At 48.5% G+C, this 16280-nt stretch overlaps 3 protein-coding genes across 3 annotated transcripts; 1 reads left to right on the plus strand and 2 right to left on the minus strand.

The window, feature by feature from the left end:
* Positions 1 to 237: 237 nt before the first annotated feature.
* LOC100089464 (ret finger protein-like 3) lies at positions 238 to 2262 on the minus strand. The gene is made up of 2 exons (XM_003429650.3): positions 1989 to 2262; positions 238 to 710 (listed from the first exon to the last, which is right to left on the minus strand). Exons 1-2 carry the CDS (start codon positions 2260 to 2262, stop codon positions 238 to 240), a joined length of 747 nt encoding a protein of 248 aa, XP_003429698.1.
* Positions 2263 to 6528: 4266 nt separating this feature from the next.
* Positions 6529 to 7659, minus strand: LOC100089447 (E3 ubiquitin-protein ligase TRIM39-like). The gene is made up of 2 exons (XM_039913389.1): positions 7374 to 7659; positions 6529 to 7076 (listed from the first exon to the last, which is right to left on the minus strand). The coding sequence occupies exons 1-2, from the start codon at positions 7657 to 7659 to the stop codon at positions 6529 to 6531; spliced, it is 834 nt and encodes a 277-aa protein (XP_039769323.1).
* Positions 7660 to 9446: 1787 nt separating this feature from the next.
* Positions 9447 to 10883, plus strand: LOC100089439 (E3 ubiquitin-protein ligase TRIM21-like). Its single transcript, XM_039913390.1, has 2 exons — positions 9447 to 9732; positions 10284 to 10883. Exons 1-2 carry the CDS (start codon positions 9447 to 9449, stop codon positions 10817 to 10819), a joined length of 822 nt encoding a protein of 273 aa, XP_039769324.1. The 3' UTR covers positions 10820 to 10883.
* Positions 10884 to 16280: the final 5397 nt, after the last annotated feature.

Genomic DNA, 16280 nt, shown 5'->3' on the forward strand with positions numbered 1-16280 from the left:
GCTCGGATCGGATCTCCTCCCCAGCCATTAGAATCAGAAGTGAAACACAGCGGAATAAATCAAACGTCTTGGGCAGGGCCTCCATCCCCATTGTTCGTTGTGGAAGGTAATTCCTCACCGAGAGGGGTCCGGGAGATTCCTGGAGAAGATCAGAGCCGAGAACCTTATGTAAGGTTCTCTGAGCCTCTTCTCGGACGAGGCCGGGAGCGTCATCTCCACGGCCTCATCTCCACTGCCTCACTGCTCGGGGCAGAAGAACGGTAGGAGAGCTGCGGAGAAGAAGATGTCTGTGAAATTGTACAGGTCGGACCCATCGACGGCATTTAAAAATGAGACCACTCCAGCCTCCACATCCAGAAAAATTCCCACCCCCTGGAGAGGATTTTCCCACGGGAGGCGGGTCCTGGGAGACGTGCCAGCCTGGAAATGGTGCCCATTCCTCAAGCTCACAGCCCAGTATCCGTTCTCCGGGCACAGGGCTGTCTGCCCCTTCCTGTCGGCAGACTCCTCGCACACTCCGACGTCCCACTCTGTTTGATCCTTCACGTCCACCTCCCAGTAATGTCGGCCGGAGCTGAAGCAGCGGGAACCCACCAACCAGGCCTTCCGGTTGCCGGGGAGATCCTGCCGGTGGTCCCCACAGCTCCCGCTTTTCTCGTCCTCCGTCCCGGGGAAGGGATGCGGCGTGGCTGCATCTAGAGTTATGTTTTCTGTAAAGAATCATAAAATCATTTCAGCATGGTGGCCTGGGAGCCAGGAGGTCATGGGTTCTAGTCCCGACTCTGCCACTTGTCTGCTGTGTTGCTTGGGCAAGACACTTCACTTCTCTGGGCCTCCGTTACTTCATCTGTAAAATGGGGATTAAGACTGTGAGCCCTATGCTGGATAGGGACTGTGTCCAACCCGATTTGCTTGTATCCACCCCAGCGCTTAGTACGGTGCCTGGCACATAGTAAATGCTTAACAAATACCACAATAATAATCATTATTATAAAGAAACAGGAGGGTGCCCTGTAGCACCTGGGAATATAGCAGTAATGCATTTATTTCTACTCATGACTGTCTTCATCTCTGGAATCTAAACTTGCTGTGGGCAGGGAATGTGTCTGCTGTACTGTTGCGCTGTACTCTCCCTAGTGCTTAGTACAGTGCTCTGCGCACAGTAAACACTCAGTGAATATCATTGGTGGTTGGATGGTCTGTCCCAAAGTAGCTGGGGAGGGGACGTTTTCAAAACTTCTTTCTCTCCCTCTCTCTCCCAGTCTCACTAATAATAATTATGACAATAAGAACATTATGGTAATTGTTAAGTGCTTACTAGGTGCCAAGCATTTTGGTAGATACAAGATAATCAGGTTGGACATGGTCCCTGCCCTACATAGGGCTCACAGTCTAAATCGGAAGATGTAGGATTTAATCCCCATTTTCCAGATGAGGTGGTAACTGAGGCGCAGAGAGGTTTAGTGACTCGCCCAAGATCACATAGGAGACAAATGGGGGAGCGGCGTGGCTTAGCGGAAAGAGCACGGGCTTGGGAGTCAGAGGATGTGAGTTCTAATCCAGGCTCCACCACTTCTCAGCTGTATGACCTTGGGCAAGCCACTTAAATTATCTGTGCCTCAGTTACCTCATCTGGAAAATGGGGATTAAGACTGTGAGCCCCCAGTGGGATAACCTTAATTGCCTTGTATCTACCAGTGCTTAGAACAGTACTTGGCACATAGTAAGGACTTAACAAATGCCATAATTATTATTATTATAAATGGAGGAGCCAATATTAGAACCTAGGTCCTCTGACTCCCAGACCCTCTTTGGTCTCTCCTCCAGACCACACTACTCTCTCCCTTCTTCTGCCTCTCTGTGGGCCTTTAAAAACTCATTGCTTGCTGCCTTCCACAGGTGGGTCTCCTTATCCCACGATTCCCAGCGTCGTCTTTCTGCAAAAGAGCGTCTCCTCATCGGGGAAGGACACGGGCACCCCTTCTCACCTCTGAATCTCTGAACCCAGATCTTGGTGTTCAGGCTCTCCTCCAGAAGGGCACTGTGCTGTTTGACGATCACTGCCAGCTTGGCCAGGTGCCTATTCGGCCGGAGGATTCCGTTCTGGGAGATCTTCCTGCACTCGGGGCAACGGAAGGGCAAAAGGGACACACCGTCGATGCACGTTTGGCAGAAGTTGTGTCCGCACGCTATGGACACGGGGTTGTGGAAATAATCCGAGCAGATGGGGCAGCTCACGTCGTCCTGGAGGCTCTGGGCCATGGCTCCTAGGGAAGGAATCGACAGGAGCGGTCACCGTCCGCCTTGGCTGCACGGCTGGGGAAATACGAGGATGGACCCACAGGTAAGTGGTAGTTCAGGATTAGAACCCAGCTCCCTCGACTCCCAGGCCCATGCTCTTCCTACTAAACCACACTCTCTCCCTCCCACTGAGTCAGCAACAGCACAAGGGAAAGCAGTTCTGACTCCAATGCCATGGCTCTAAGTTGGCGGTCCCTTTTCAAACAATTTAATTTTCTTCTGTATCAAATTTCCCAACTCTAGGAGCCCCCTTTCTTATGAAGGAGAGGTAGAAAGCAACTATCTAAGGGCCCAAACTCACTTCTGTTGCTTCTGCTCTGGTAAATTATTTCTTCCGGCTCTGTTCCCTTACAGTTCTGGCTCTCAGCTCTTCTCAGAAGAAAATGCCAGAGGTGTATCTGGTTTAGTCCTTTTAAGCGCCTCTCCTACCCCTGATCATTTTTCCTCTGAGTTCTTTATCTTAGACTTAGGTGGAATGAGCACGGAGTTAAGGGAATGAGATGGGATGGGGATTCACGGGTCCCAATCAGACCATAGGCAGCCGATCTCGGTTGGATTGAGTTTAACCTACATTAACCCATTTGCTGGAGGGAACAGATGAGCGTGTCGACATTAAGCGATCTCTATAATAAAGAGCGTGGGTAAATGTGATTATGTCGTATGGGGAACAGAAGTAGGGGCCGCAAATATCAAGGAGAGAATATTGCCAACCCAGATGAGTTGTTGTTCACAGCCCACTCCAGATAGGTTCATAGCCCATTGATCTTTTTCTACAACATCAACAGGATTTATTGAGACCTTGTTGTGTGCCTAGCGTTGTCCTAATCGCCTGGGAGAGCGCAATACAACAGAGATGGTAGACATGTTCCCTTCCCACAGCGAGTTGACAGTCTAGAGAGGCAGACGTTAAGCCGAACACTATAACATTGTGGAAACGAACTCTTGACCAGCCTTACTCCATTTTGCTTTCCATCTCCATTTTGTATTAATCTACTTTGTTTACCTAAATCAAGCTTCAGCCACAGCCTTCCTCTATGGTCAATTGCAGACACACCTTCCCAAGCTGTCAACTTCAGTCACACCCTGTCGTCAATTAAGAAAAGTGGAGCCGTACTTGATTGGATTCTGTTATTACAGGAACACATAGTAAGTGCTTAAAGATTCCACTGAAAACAGGGAATTGAGGGCTAAGACAGGGAAAGCCTCCTGGAGGAGATGTTGTTTTAATAAGAGTATTAAAGTGGGGAAGTGATGGAGAAAAGGGAATCATCTGTGGCCCCTACCATGGGTATATGACAATAATAATTATGGTATTTATTAAGTGCTTACTATTCATTCATTCATCCATTCAATCACATTTATTGAGTGCTTACTGTGTGCAGAGCACTGTACTAAGCACTGGGGTGGATACAAGCAAATCAAGTTGGACACAGTCCCTGTCCCACATGGGACTCCTGTTCTCAATCCCCATTTTACACTTCACTGAGGCACAGGGAAGTGAAATGACTTGCCCATGATCACATAGCAGATAAGTGCAAAAGACTGGATTAGAACCCATGACCTTCTGACTCGCTGGCCTGTCCTCTATCCAGAGAAGCAGCATGGCTTATTGGAAAGAGCCCGGGCTTGGGAGTCAGAGGGAGTGGGTTCTAATCCCGGCTCCCCAGTTTATCAGTTGTGTGACTTTGGGTGAGTCCCTTAGCTTCTCTGTGCTTTGGTTACCTCAAGTGTAAAATGGGGACTAAGACTGTAGCCCCACGTGGGACACCCTGATGGACCTTGTATCTACCCCAGAGCTTAGAACAGTGCTTGGCACATAGTAAGTGCTTAACAAATACCATCATCATCCCATGCTGATTCTTTAGGATAGAGAGAAGCAGCGTTGCTCAGTGGAAAGAACCCGGGCTTGGGAGTCAGAGGTCATGGGTTTGAATCCCAGCTCTGCCACCTGTCAGCTGTGTGACTGTGGGCGAGTCACTTCACTTCCCTGGGCCCCAGTGACCTCATCTGGAAAAGGGGGATGAAGACTATGAGCCTCACGTGGGACAACCTGCTGACCCTGTATCTCCCCCAGCGCTTAGAACAGTGCTATGCACATAGTAAGGGCTTAACCAATACCAACATGATTATTAAATGGGGACTTTCCCTTCATGGGAGGGATGCCGGAAATGGCGCTGGGTTCACTTCCGGTAGCGCCATGGCCAAGGGCAGCACCAGCTAGAGGGGATTGAGGAGTGGGCCGGCGGTCCCTTCTCCCCTCTTTCCCGTCTCCCCTCCTGTCCTTCAAAACCCACCCCGATAATCCCCGCCTTTCCCTGGCTTCTCCCTGTGGGAGGATCCATTTGTGTCCTGCTGAGCCCGGCCCCCGGCCTTCGTGTCAGTCTCCTCAGAGGCCTCGCGCCCTCCCGCCATTTTGGGGGCCGTTGTGGCGCCAAAACTCGCCTACCCCGCTCCCCTCCGGCCCGCGAGCCCCGGCGCAGGCGCACACGGCCGTCAGCCAATAAGCGGCACGCGTGCGCGGGCCGGGTCTGGGCAGCCGTCAGGCCGTGGGCTGCGCCCGGCCTCTGGAGCGCTGCCCAACCTACCCCCGATGGAGGGTTTAATCATCATTATTACCCTTATTACAGAAAGAAACTCGATTCTTTAGAAATGTGGTGTCGGAGACAGACACATTCCCTGCCCATAACGAGTTTAATAATAATAATAATAATGTTGGTATTTGTTAAGCACTTACTAGGTGCCGAGCACTGTTCTAAGCGCTGGGGTAGATACAGGGTCATCAGGTCGTCCCACGTGAGGCTCCCAGTTGATCCCCATTTTACAGATGAGGTCACTGAGGCACAGAGAAGTGAAGTGACTTGCCCACGGTCACACAGCTGACAAGTGGCAGAGCTGCGATTGGAACTCATGACCTCTGACTCATTCATTCAATAGTATTTATTGAGCGCTTACTATGTGCAGAGAACTGTACTAAGCGCTTGGAATGAACAAGTCGGCAAGCCCGTGCTCTTTCCACTGAGCCACATTGCTTCTCTAGGTTATAGTCTGTGTCACTTGGCTTTTTCACGAGGGAATCCAGGACTCCCACGGTGGGTTGGGGGCGTCTACCTTGGCCCTGATTTTGATGTCACCTCTATCCCCTTCCCCTCATCCACCCACAAAACATTCCCAAAAGTGGACAGTGAAGACCTGGAGAGGTGGGAGGGGAGAATTCAGAGGAAGGAGCCCACGCTCCAGGCAGCCTGGAGATGGGAATGCACAGGGGGATATTCCTCAGATGTAGTTAGGGAAGACAACAATCATCTTTAATTAGTGCTGAAAACTGCACTAAGCGCTTGGGGTAATACAATTCAACTTACTTGGTAGGCAGGTTCCCCGTCTACAACGAGTGCACATTCTTTTGCTTTATAGCTAGATAGTACGAAACTAAAGGGGATTTCACAGGATCTCCAGTCTGAGATCACGTGGGCATGTCGTCAGGGGCTGAGAAATCCAGTAAATTTTGGTAAGTACTTATCCCCTTCATAACTACTACAAAAACCGTCATTATCTATCAGTAATAATAGAGTTATTATTACTCTATTATTTGTCATCTCTGGAAAGTCACTAATCTCAATGCTCCTTTAAATCTGTTTTTTTTTTAAAAAATAGAACCAGATGAAAGGAATGAGTAAATCAAATATCTTTATTAATTGCTTAGTGGTCGCTTATACATATAGTTGCCCTTTGTCTCCGAAGAAGTTCATCTACGAATGTGTGTGGCTGAAAAGGTCTTTGTTGGGCTCATGGTCCCGGGGCCACGTTATGTACACAAAAAGTTGTCCCTTGTGTTGTTTTCTGGCCGTTTTCTTACTGGTTAAGAGTGGCAGGTGTCTGAATGTCAAACTACAGAACCAGCCCACTCGGCGGAATAAGATTACCAAGATTGTGGTAGCGCATGGTGACGCCACGATCCACGCCACAGATTTCTCTCCCCCACGCCTGACCAAGAACGTGGACGATGGAGAGATGGTTGGAACGCCATCCTCGTTATCAACCTAAAGAATGAAAGGAAGCATCTGAGAGTCCCCCACTGGCTCATGAGAAAGAAAACCAAAAACCCAAAATAAAAACAAACCCGACTCTGACCTTAAAACCTACCCCTTGGAAGTGGGGGGTGACTGCCTATCCCCAGGAGCAGAGGTGATTTACTGCCCTCTGGGGAGTGCTGGGATGACCAGAGGAAGGTCAACCCTCACACAGGGCTGGACGGATTGTCAGAGGAGCCTCATTTTTGCTTCCAATTTGCCGTCCTGGAGAGAATAAAGGATGCAGAGGTTCAGAGGTAGGGATGCCGGTGAATGTATAGATGTGCTTAGCGTTAGAGGCATTGTAAAATGAGATTTCGGCCGCCTCCAGATCCAGGAAGATACTCACCCCGAACAGGGATTCGATCACGTGAAGTTGGCTGCTGGGGCTTGTGCTGACCATGTATTCATTTTGCCTGTCCAGGCCAAAGACCCAGAATCCAGTCTCAGTGGATAGCATGACCTTCCCCTCTCGGTTCACAGATTGCTTACACACCCCCACCACCCATTCAGTCTTCTCTCCCACCTCCACCTCCCAGAAATGTTTCCCAGAGGTGAAGCTCTGACTCCCCAGGACGAAAGGGGAGCGGTCAAATCTTTTGGCAGCGGGGTCACAGTTCTCCTTCAAGGATCCGTGGCTCACACTCTTCCCATCTTCGGACAGGATGAGGAACGGGTGGGCGGTGTCTGCGTCCAACGTCACGTCCACTGTGGGGAGAGGGACGGGATCAGTGCTGGGCTTTCTGCAATCGGCTACTTCGTCTTAATCCCCGTTTTAGAGATGAGGTAATTGAAACCCAGGGAATTGAGGGGACTTGCCCAAGGTCACCCAGCAGACAAAGAGCAGAGTTGGGATTAAAACCCAGGTCCTTCTGACTCCCAGACTGGTCTCTAGCCAGTAGGCCATTTTCAAATCATTCCCAGGATGAGGAATTATTTTCAGTCGCATCCTTCCAGCCTGGGTTCCGTAGTTTGTTTTGGATTCCCCCCGACCCCGCCTCTTACCTCCAAATCTCCGGATCTGGTCCTTCAGGGTCAACCTCTGCTCCAGGAGAGCCCTGTGTTGCTGGATGAGCTTGGTCAGAACCCCAACCCGCTTCGCCGCTCGGACCTTCCCACTCCAGAAGAGTCTCCGGCAGACGGGGCATGGATACAGTTCGTCAGAAGACTCGTCCACCCAGAAGTTGATACATTTTCGGCAGAAGTTGTGCCCGCAAAAGATGGAAACGGGATCGAGGAAGTAATCTTCGCAGATGGGGCAGGTCACCTCGAACTGGAGAAGCTGGGCCATGGTACCTGAAAGTGAAACAAGAGCATCACGTTCCTGAACTGTGATGCTACTGGGAACCAGCATGGTCTATTGAAAAGAACCCAGTCCTGGGAGTCCGTTTATCGGCTGTGTGGTCTTGGCAAGTTACTTCACTTCTCTGGGCCTCAGTTCCCTCAGCTGTAAAATGGGGATTAAGACCCTGAGCCCCAGCTGGGATGGGGACTGTGCCTGACCTGTTTACCTTGTATCTACCCCAGTGTTTAGAACAGTGCTTGGCACATATAAGTGTTTAACAAATACTATAATAATAAGTTAACTTATACCTACTGCAGTGCTTAGAACAGTTTAACACATAGTAAGCGCTTATCAAATACCATAAAAAAACAAAGCAACTGTGAGCTTACCTAATTATTTATTATTTATTTATTTATGCCTGTCTCCCCCTCTAGACCATGAGCTCACTGTGTCTGTTATTATATTGTACTCTCCCAAGCGCTTTGTACAGTGCTTTGTATACATTAAAGCACTCTATCTACCCCATCTGCCACTTAGTAAGCGCTCCACAAATACTATAATTAACAGCAGCGAATCCAAATAAGAATCCATCTTTCACCTCCCCATTCCGCAAAAAGGAACTCCTGTCGGAATCCCACCCAACTCTCCCACCCCACAAACTTCTCCAACCCTGATATGGGTCTCTGGACTCTTTCATGGGCTCAAATCACCTTGGCCAAAGATACCTGGCCACGAAACTCACCGCTTTGGTTTCTGGTTCAGGAATTCTGATTTCCAGCTCTTCCTCAGCCTTTGGGAGAGATGGAACTCGATCCATCTTTTAACAGGCACTTAGGAACACCCACCCCTTCTCTGTTCGCTAACTTTCCAGAGGTGTGAATCCCTACCTAGAAGAGACCCTTCTTGGGAGTAAATCCGACCATATGTTCACACCTTGTACCACACAAGCATAAATAAAGGTCATCGATAACCTGAAATTCAAATAATAGTGTCTATGTGCCTGTTAAGAAAGTAATAGGAAAGAGCTTGAGTTAGGGGAGAGAGGGGTACAGGTTCACAGCTCCTTTGGGGTGAGAAGAAGAGGGGAGTGTGAACCTGTTAGAGTTATTTAAGTGGTTCAGGTCATACGCTGGAATTTCTGCTCTACAGGGCTGAAAGGCAGAGCATCTAAGGCAGAGTGGCGGCCGAAATCAGAAGGGAGCAAAGGTAAGTTTCTCACCAGGGATTTTTCTGCACTTATTTTTCTTCCCAGAAAAGGAAATCCCTTGGGCAAGAGAACAATCAAAGTGGTGGGATGAGCGAAAGGTGGAGGCACGAATGGGTTTGTCAATAAATATCTATTAATTATATTATAAAATATGTAACATTATCTAATATATAGGGAATATACATGCATGGTATTTTTTAAAGCACATACTATGTACCAGGCACTGTACTAAGTACTGGGGTAGATTCAAACTAATTAGGTTGGACATAATCCCAAATGGGGCTCACCATCTTAATCCCCATTTTGCAGATGAGGCGACTGAGACTCAGAGAAACTAAGTGATTTATACAGCAGGTCGCACAGGATTAGAATCCCAGGTCCTCTGTCTCCCAGGCCGAAAGTCCTTCCACATGGCCACGCTGTTTCTCCAATATTGTTATGGATTCGCAACCAGAATGCTTGCAGGTGGAGGTGGGGCATCCTGGGAGAGATGTGTTCATGGCATCGCTGTGGCTTGGAGTCGACTCGATGGCATAAGAGAAGATCGTTTGACTCATATCCTTCTCGTGTCTTTTCCTCAGGAACCATGGCACAGAGTTTCCATGAAGAAGTGACCTGTCCAATTTGCCTGGATTATTTCAACTACCCCATTTCCCTAGGGTGCGGCCACACCTTCTGCTCCCATTGCATCATCCGCTGGGTGGGCCGAACTGAGCAGTCTTGTTTCTCTTGCCCCGAGTGCAGGAGAATCTCCCACCGGAGGGACGTCTGGCCCAACAAGCAGCTGGGAATCCTGGCCGGGCTCATAAAACAACACAGTCCCATCCTGGTGCGGACCTTGAGCATGGACGACGACGTTCACAGGATCACGGGTAAATCATCTTTCTCTTCTGCTGAAGGCAGGTAATCAATGATGCGGCCTAGTGGATAAAGCACGGTCCTGGGAGTCAGGTGGACTCGGGTTCTAATCCCGCTCCGCCTCTTGTCTGTTGTCTTACCTCAGGAAAGTGATGATGGTGATGATGATGATATTTGTTAAGTGTTGACTCTGTGCCAGGCACTGTACTAAGAGCTGAGGTGGATATAAGCAAATTGAGTTGGATGCTGTTCTTGTTCAAGGATACACAGCAGACAAGTGTGCTGGTGGAGCCAGGTTTAGAACCCAGGCCTGTGCTCTATCCACTACACCAAGTCATTTCACTTCTCTGGGCCTCGGTTACCTCATCTGTAAAATGGGGATTAAGACTGTGAGCCCCATTTGGGACGTGGAGTGTGTCCAATTTGATTAGCACGGTGCCTGGCAGGGAAGACCTCTTGAAGAAAATATAATTTCAGTAGGTATTTAGTAGGTAGGGGGAGGGTGGTGGTCTGAGGATATGGAGAGGGAAGGAGCGACCCTGATTTTGTGAACTTCTTTCCGCAGATGATCTCACTCTGGATCCGGACACCGCCCACCCCTTCCTCGACGTTTCCACGGACCGCAGAAGCGTGAGATGTGGCGATGTCCTACGGGATGCGCCCAAGCACCCAGGGAGATATGACGAAGCTCACCTTGTCCTTGCTTCCAAGAGTTTCAGCTCTGGCACTCATTACTGGGAGGTGGACGTGGCAGGGAAGACCAGGTGGATTCTAGGTATCTGTGAAGAATCCCTGAGTCGCAAGGGGAAAATTAGTCTTTCACCAAGATGTGGATACTGGACCATATTCCTGGAGAGGGGAAATCAGCTTCAAACTGGGGCCCTAGACTTGGGAACCCCTCCCTGCCGAGTGGGTGTCTTTCTGGATGTGGAGAATGGAAGCGTTTCCTTTTATAACGTCACTGGCAAATCGCACATTTATTCATTCACGAGAGTCAGCTTTTCTGAGCCTGTCCGGCCTGTATTTGGGCCTGGTGACCTGGATGGGGGAAGAAATGCGGCTCCTTTGACCATATGCCCATTAGTACCCAGATCTCGATAAATTCCCGATATTGGTGCGGGTGCTTGAGGGTGGGATAGAATAATAATAACAATATGGTATTTGTTAAGCGCTTATTATGTCACAGGCACTGCACTGTGCCTTCTCTGTGCCTCAGTTGCCTCATCTGTAAAATGAGGATTAAGCCTCTGAGTCCCATAAGGGATAGGGGCTGTGTCCAATCTGAATTTCTATCCTCCTCAGCGCTTTGAACAGTGCTGGGCACATAGTAAGCACCTAACAAGTACCGTAATGATATTAATCATAATAATCATTATTATAATGATAATTTAATAATCATTATTAATTGACCTCTAACTGAGTTTGCTAATCTGGTCATTCTTTACTGGCTCACTTTAGATTGGGAATCCAGACATAGTTTAGGATATTGTACTTAAAATGAACTCAGTTTTTAAAGTGAAAGTATTGTAATTGTGTAAATAACTGTGTCGATAAAGATCATTTTTCAGAGCTACGTGTGTAATCTCAGCTTTGTTTTCTTTCCCACGGTCTCTGACCGCCCCCGAGATGAGAAGGTATGGCACTGGTCCTTCTATAGATGAGATTTCTCCCACAGGTATTAGCTGACATTCCACGAAGTGCCTATTTACAAATTAAATCCCTGCATGGACTTCCCTGTCTGCCCAACTTTCTTCATAAAGCCGGGAATAAAGTCACCACCCCCAAAGAACTGACCGACTCTTGCAGAGGACCTGAGTTCTAATCCTGGCTCTACGATCTGCCTGCTGGGTGTTCTTGGGAAAGATTACTTGGCTTTGCTGTATCTCAGTTGCCTCATTTGTAATTCATTCAATAGTATTTATTGAGCGCTTACTATGTGCAGAGTACTGTACTAAGCGCTTGGAATGTACAAATCGGCTACAGATAGGGACAGTCCCTGCCCTTTGATGGGCTTACAGGCTAATCGGGGGAGACAGGCAGACAAGAACAATGGCAATAAATAGAGTCGAGGGGAAGAACATCTCAAAAAAACAATGGCAAATTAATAGAATCAGGGTGATATACATCTCATTAAACAAAATAAATAGGGTGATGAAGATAGTTGAGCGGACAAGTACAGCGCTCCTCCTCCCACTGATTTAAACTGTGAGCCCCATGTGGGACAGGGACTGTGTCTGACCTGATTAACTTGTACCTGACCCAGCACTTAGAAAATATTTGACATGTAGTAAGAGTTTAACAAATTTCCTACTGCACTTAAATCTCTCCTTTTACTGGTTCCAAGTGAATTTTGGGGGGGCGGGAGACGTGCAAGAATGACCCACAAATTCCTTTTGCAGGTGCTCTTATTTAATAATGATGGTATTTGTTAAGCGCTTACTATGTGCCAAGCACTGTTCTAAGCGCAGAGTCCGTATAAGGACAGAAGCAACGCCATTACTGGCTCAGTCATTTATCCAGCGACTCAAGTTTCTATCTCTGTAGCTATAGTACGCTCAGAGAAACGGTGGGATAGAGAAGCAGCATGCCTCAGTGGAAAGAGCCCGGGCTTGGGAGTCAGAGGTTATGAGTTCGAATCCTGGCTCTGCCGCTTGTCAGCTGTGTGACTGTGGGCAAGTAACTTCACTTCTCTGGGCCTCAGTTACCTCATCTGTAAAATGGGGATTAACTGTGAGCCTCACGTGGGACAACCTGATTACCCTGTATCTACCCCGGGGCTTAGAACAGTGCTCTGCACGTGGTAAGCGCTTAACAAATACCAACATTATTATTATTATTATTTACAAGCCAAGGGCCAACTCCAAGACCTCCCCTCCCACTAAAGAGTCATACACAAAAGATCATACACAGAACCTGCTCCCTCCCATCTTTCTCCTCAGTTAAGAATATAAACAATGAATACGATCCTCCTTTTCACGTTCACAACTGGGTAAAACAGCGTGAGGGTTTGAATCTAAAAGGACTTTGGGTTCAGTTTGAATTCAAGCTTTTTTTTAAAATGGTACTTGTCAAGTGCTTCTTATACTCCAGGCATATTCATTCATTCAATAGTATTTATTGAGCGCTTACTATGTGCAGAGCACTGTACTAAGCGCTTGGGATGAACAAGTCGGCAACAGATAGAGATAAGAGCTAAGAGCTGGGGTAGATACAAGATACCTGGTCCACAAAATGAAACCCCGTTTTACAGTTGAGGTAACTGAGGCAGCGAGAAATTGTGACATGCCCAAGGTCACACAGCAGGTAAGCAGCAGACCCCAGGACCTCTGATTCCCAAACCTCTGCTCTTTCCACAAACCCACGCTGTTTCACTTCAGGTACAGGAGGAGATTCAGGAAAAAGAAAAACAACAGCTCAAATTTGCTCCTCCTTTAAACCAATAGAAGGGAGTGTTAAATTAAGAACAAAGTGATTAGGTGAAGACAAGGTATTAAACCTAGAAGGAGGAGTCTTGTTAAACCCGAAACAAGGTGTTTATTGGGATTTTCTCTTCTAGATGAGTGTGTTAGTGTCATACAGACCATGTTCACACTAGGGAAAGTATTGTGGAAGTCTGAATTGCTCTGCACACAGTAAGCAGTCAGATGGAGTGGGATATTGGAATCTGTCAAGAATCTGCCAATAAGAAAGGAACGATCCGATTAGATCCCCGGGAAGGCTACTGGTCCTTAAGGCAGAGGAATGGGAATTACTTGTGTGTCTGCACTTTCCCTTCCACCAACTTCTCCAGAAAAGACCCCCTTCGGGTTGTGGGGGTTTTTTTGGACATGGAGGCTGGAGATTTAACGTTTTACAACGTGTCTGACAGAACCCTCATCTACACATTCGACAACCTATCCTTCGCTGGGCCTCTCCGGCCTTTCTTCTGCCCCAAGACTTCAGAAGGAGCTAAGGTCGTGGCTTCCCTGACCGTCCGCCCTGGTAACATTATTATTATTATCGGCGTCGGGGAAGCTGTGGTCCAGCCAAGGCCCCTGAGCTTCCCCGGGATTTGGCTGCTAAAAAAAAGAACCAGAACTCTACTTGGTGGTATCTTGATCTGAGGGGGTCTATATAGTTTGCTGAGGTTTATTTTTTGGATTAGAAGAACTCGGGACAGTAACAGCGACGCTGGTAACTGAGCAACTAGGGAAGGCAGTGCTTTAAACTGAGGGTTCGGGAAGTGCAAAACTGAGAGGTGATGGAAGCAGCAAGACAGAGGCCGGGCCTGGGTGTGAGAAGGTCATGGGTTCTAATCCCAGTTCAGCCACATGTCTGCTGTGTGGATTTGGGCAAATCATTTCACTTTTCCGTGCCTCAGTTACCTCATCTCTAAAATGGGGACTAAGACTGTCAGCCCAGTGCGGGACAATCTGATTTGCTTGTATCCACCCCCAGCGCTTAGTAAACTGCCTGGCACATAGTAAGCGCTAATAAATACCACAATTATTATATATCCCCTGTCCATAAGACTGTGATTATTTGCTCAGAATCTGGAATATATTTGCAAACGAGGAGCTAAAGCCTAACATCTGTTTAGATGTTGAACTATTAAACCGTAAGCTTAGGGCACGTTAAAGAGGAGAAACTTTATTGTGCATTACCCATAGACAACCCAATTAAGTCTATTTAGAAATGAGGCTTTATAAGCATCTTCCACCGTATTCTTTGAAAGATCCAACGTTTCCAAACTTTATAGAGAAGCAGCGTGGCTCAGTGGAAAGAGCCCGGGCTTGGGAGTCAGAGATCATGGGTTCGAATCCCCACTCTGCCACCTGTCAGCTGCGTAACTGTGGGCAAGTCACTTCACTTCTCTGTGCCTCTGTGACCTCATCTGTAAAATGGGGATTAAGACTGTGAGCCTCACGTGGGACAACCTGATTCCCCTATGTCTACCCCAGCGCTTAGAACAGTGCTCGGCACATAGAAAGCGCTTAACAAATACCAACATTATTATTATTATTAATAAATACGAAATCAATAACTCAAACCTAACCATCAAAACATTAGGTCATTAATGATACTGAAGTTACGAATACAGTGATTATGATTATTATTATTGCTGCATTGGCTCAGTGCTTGACCCAGAGGAACGCCGCTCTTCTCGCTGAACTAGGAGAGTGCTAAGCGCAGAGTAATCCTGTAACAGATATAATAATAAAAACAATGACAATAATAAAAATAAGTACAGAAATGCGACAAAAGAGTCTCAAGATCATCGAACTCTTAACTTTCTTTCCCTTCCCTATCAGCCACTAGGCCCCAGTGCTAGAGCGCAGGTGCGTGAGGCCGCTTTGCACTACATTTCCCATAAGCCTTTAGGAGCATGACGTCAGAGGAAGCGCTCTCTCCGCCAATCAGTGCCCAGATGTCCTCTGGAGCCCGCCCCCCGCAGTTCGCTCGCATCCAATAGCAGCCCGGCTCCCGGGGGATTGTGGGAAGTCAGCCCTTGGGGGAAGGGAAGGGGTCTTTTCCCCGGCGCCGCCCGAGGCGTGGAGGAAGGGCGGGCCTGGAGGCGGAAGCACTTCCCGGAAGTTAGGGAACGCACTCAACTGCGAGGCGGGGGACGTGCCGCCGAATGGGGGAGCGCCGTCGTTCGACCAATCCCAGCGCGTCTCCATGGCAACCCGGGGGGCGGGGAAGGCCCCGGGGGTGGAGGGAAGCGCGCGCAACTGAGGTTCGGAACGGGCTGGGCGGGTCCCACGTCGGCATCCCAGACTCCCGAGCCTGGCTTGGTTTCCATAGCAACCGGCTTCCCTGCGCCCGCCTGGTTTCCGCGCTCTAGGCCGAATGAACGAACGGATGAATGAATGAATGAATGAATAGGCTGGTTGAGAATGGCGTGCCGCTGGGGATTCTGGGAAGTGGGGTTTGACAGCGGCTGGTGCAGATGGGGGAGTCTGTCTGCGCAGGCGCGGCCCGGGGTCTTCTGGGAAATGTAGTTTGGGAGTTGCAACGTGTTCCCCGCTGTTTTCAGGCCTCGATGGTTTCGTTAATTCGTTCAGTCGTATTTATTAAGCGCTTCCTGTGTGCAGAGCACTATTCTAAGCGCCACAATCTTGTTTTGGCAATGCCTGTGGGCAGGGCAATGGCCTCCTTGTGTGTGACCTTGGGTAGGTCACTTCTCTGGGCCCCAGGGCCCTCATCTGTAAAATAATAATAATGTTGGTATTTGTTAAGCGCTAACTCTGTGCAGAGCACTGTTCTAAGCGCTGGGGGAGATCCAGGGACATCAGGTCCCCCGTGAGGCTCACAGTCTTCATCCCCATTTTGCAGAGGAGGGAACTGAGGCCCAGAGAAGTGAAGTGACTTGCCCACAGTCACACAGCTGACAGGTGGCACAGCTGGGATTAAGACTGTGAACCTTATGTGGGACAGGGCTAGGGTCCAACTTGATTATCTCGTATCCACCCCAGGGCTTAAGACAGTGTCTGGCACATAGTAAGCGCGTAAGAGATGCCGTGATTATTATTAGTAGGTGTAATAGTATTCTGATCTGAAAATCCCTCCCCCTTCATTTTTT

This window comes from Ornithorhynchus anatinus, chromosome 10, assembly GCF_004115215.2.
Source record: "Ornithorhynchus anatinus isolate Pmale09 chromosome 10, mOrnAna1.pri.v4, whole genome shotgun sequence".
NCBI classification, from domain to species: Eukaryota; Metazoa; Chordata; class Mammalia; order Monotremata; family Ornithorhynchidae; genus Ornithorhynchus; species Ornithorhynchus anatinus.

Excerpts from the sequence above, each read along its gene's own strand:
- LOC100089464 (XM_003429650.3), bottom strand. The coding sequence starts at position 2,262 with ATGGCCCAGAGCCTCCAGGACGACGTGAGCTGCCCCATCTGCTCGGAT. Across the intron at positions 711-1,988 it reads CTGGGTTCAGAGATTCAGAG|AAAACATAACTCTAGATGCA; the intron begins GTGAGAAGGGGT and ends GATTCTTTACAG.
- LOC100089447 (XM_039913389.1), bottom strand. The coding sequence starts at position 7,659 with ATGGCCCAGCTTCTCCAGTTCGAGGTGACCTGCCCCATCTGCGAAGAT. Across the intron at positions 7,077-7,373 it reads CCAGATCCGGAGATTTGGAG|TGGACGTGACGTTGGACGCA; the intron begins GTAAGAGGCGGG and ends CTCTCCCCACAG.
- LOC100089439 (XM_039913390.1), top strand. The coding sequence starts at position 9,447 with ATGGCACAGAGTTTCCATGAAGAAGTGACCTGTCCAATTTGCCTGGAT. Across the intron at positions 9,733-10,283 it reads CGACGTTCACAGGATCACGG|ATGATCTCACTCTGGATCCG; the intron begins GTAAATCATCTT and ends TTCTTTCCGCAG.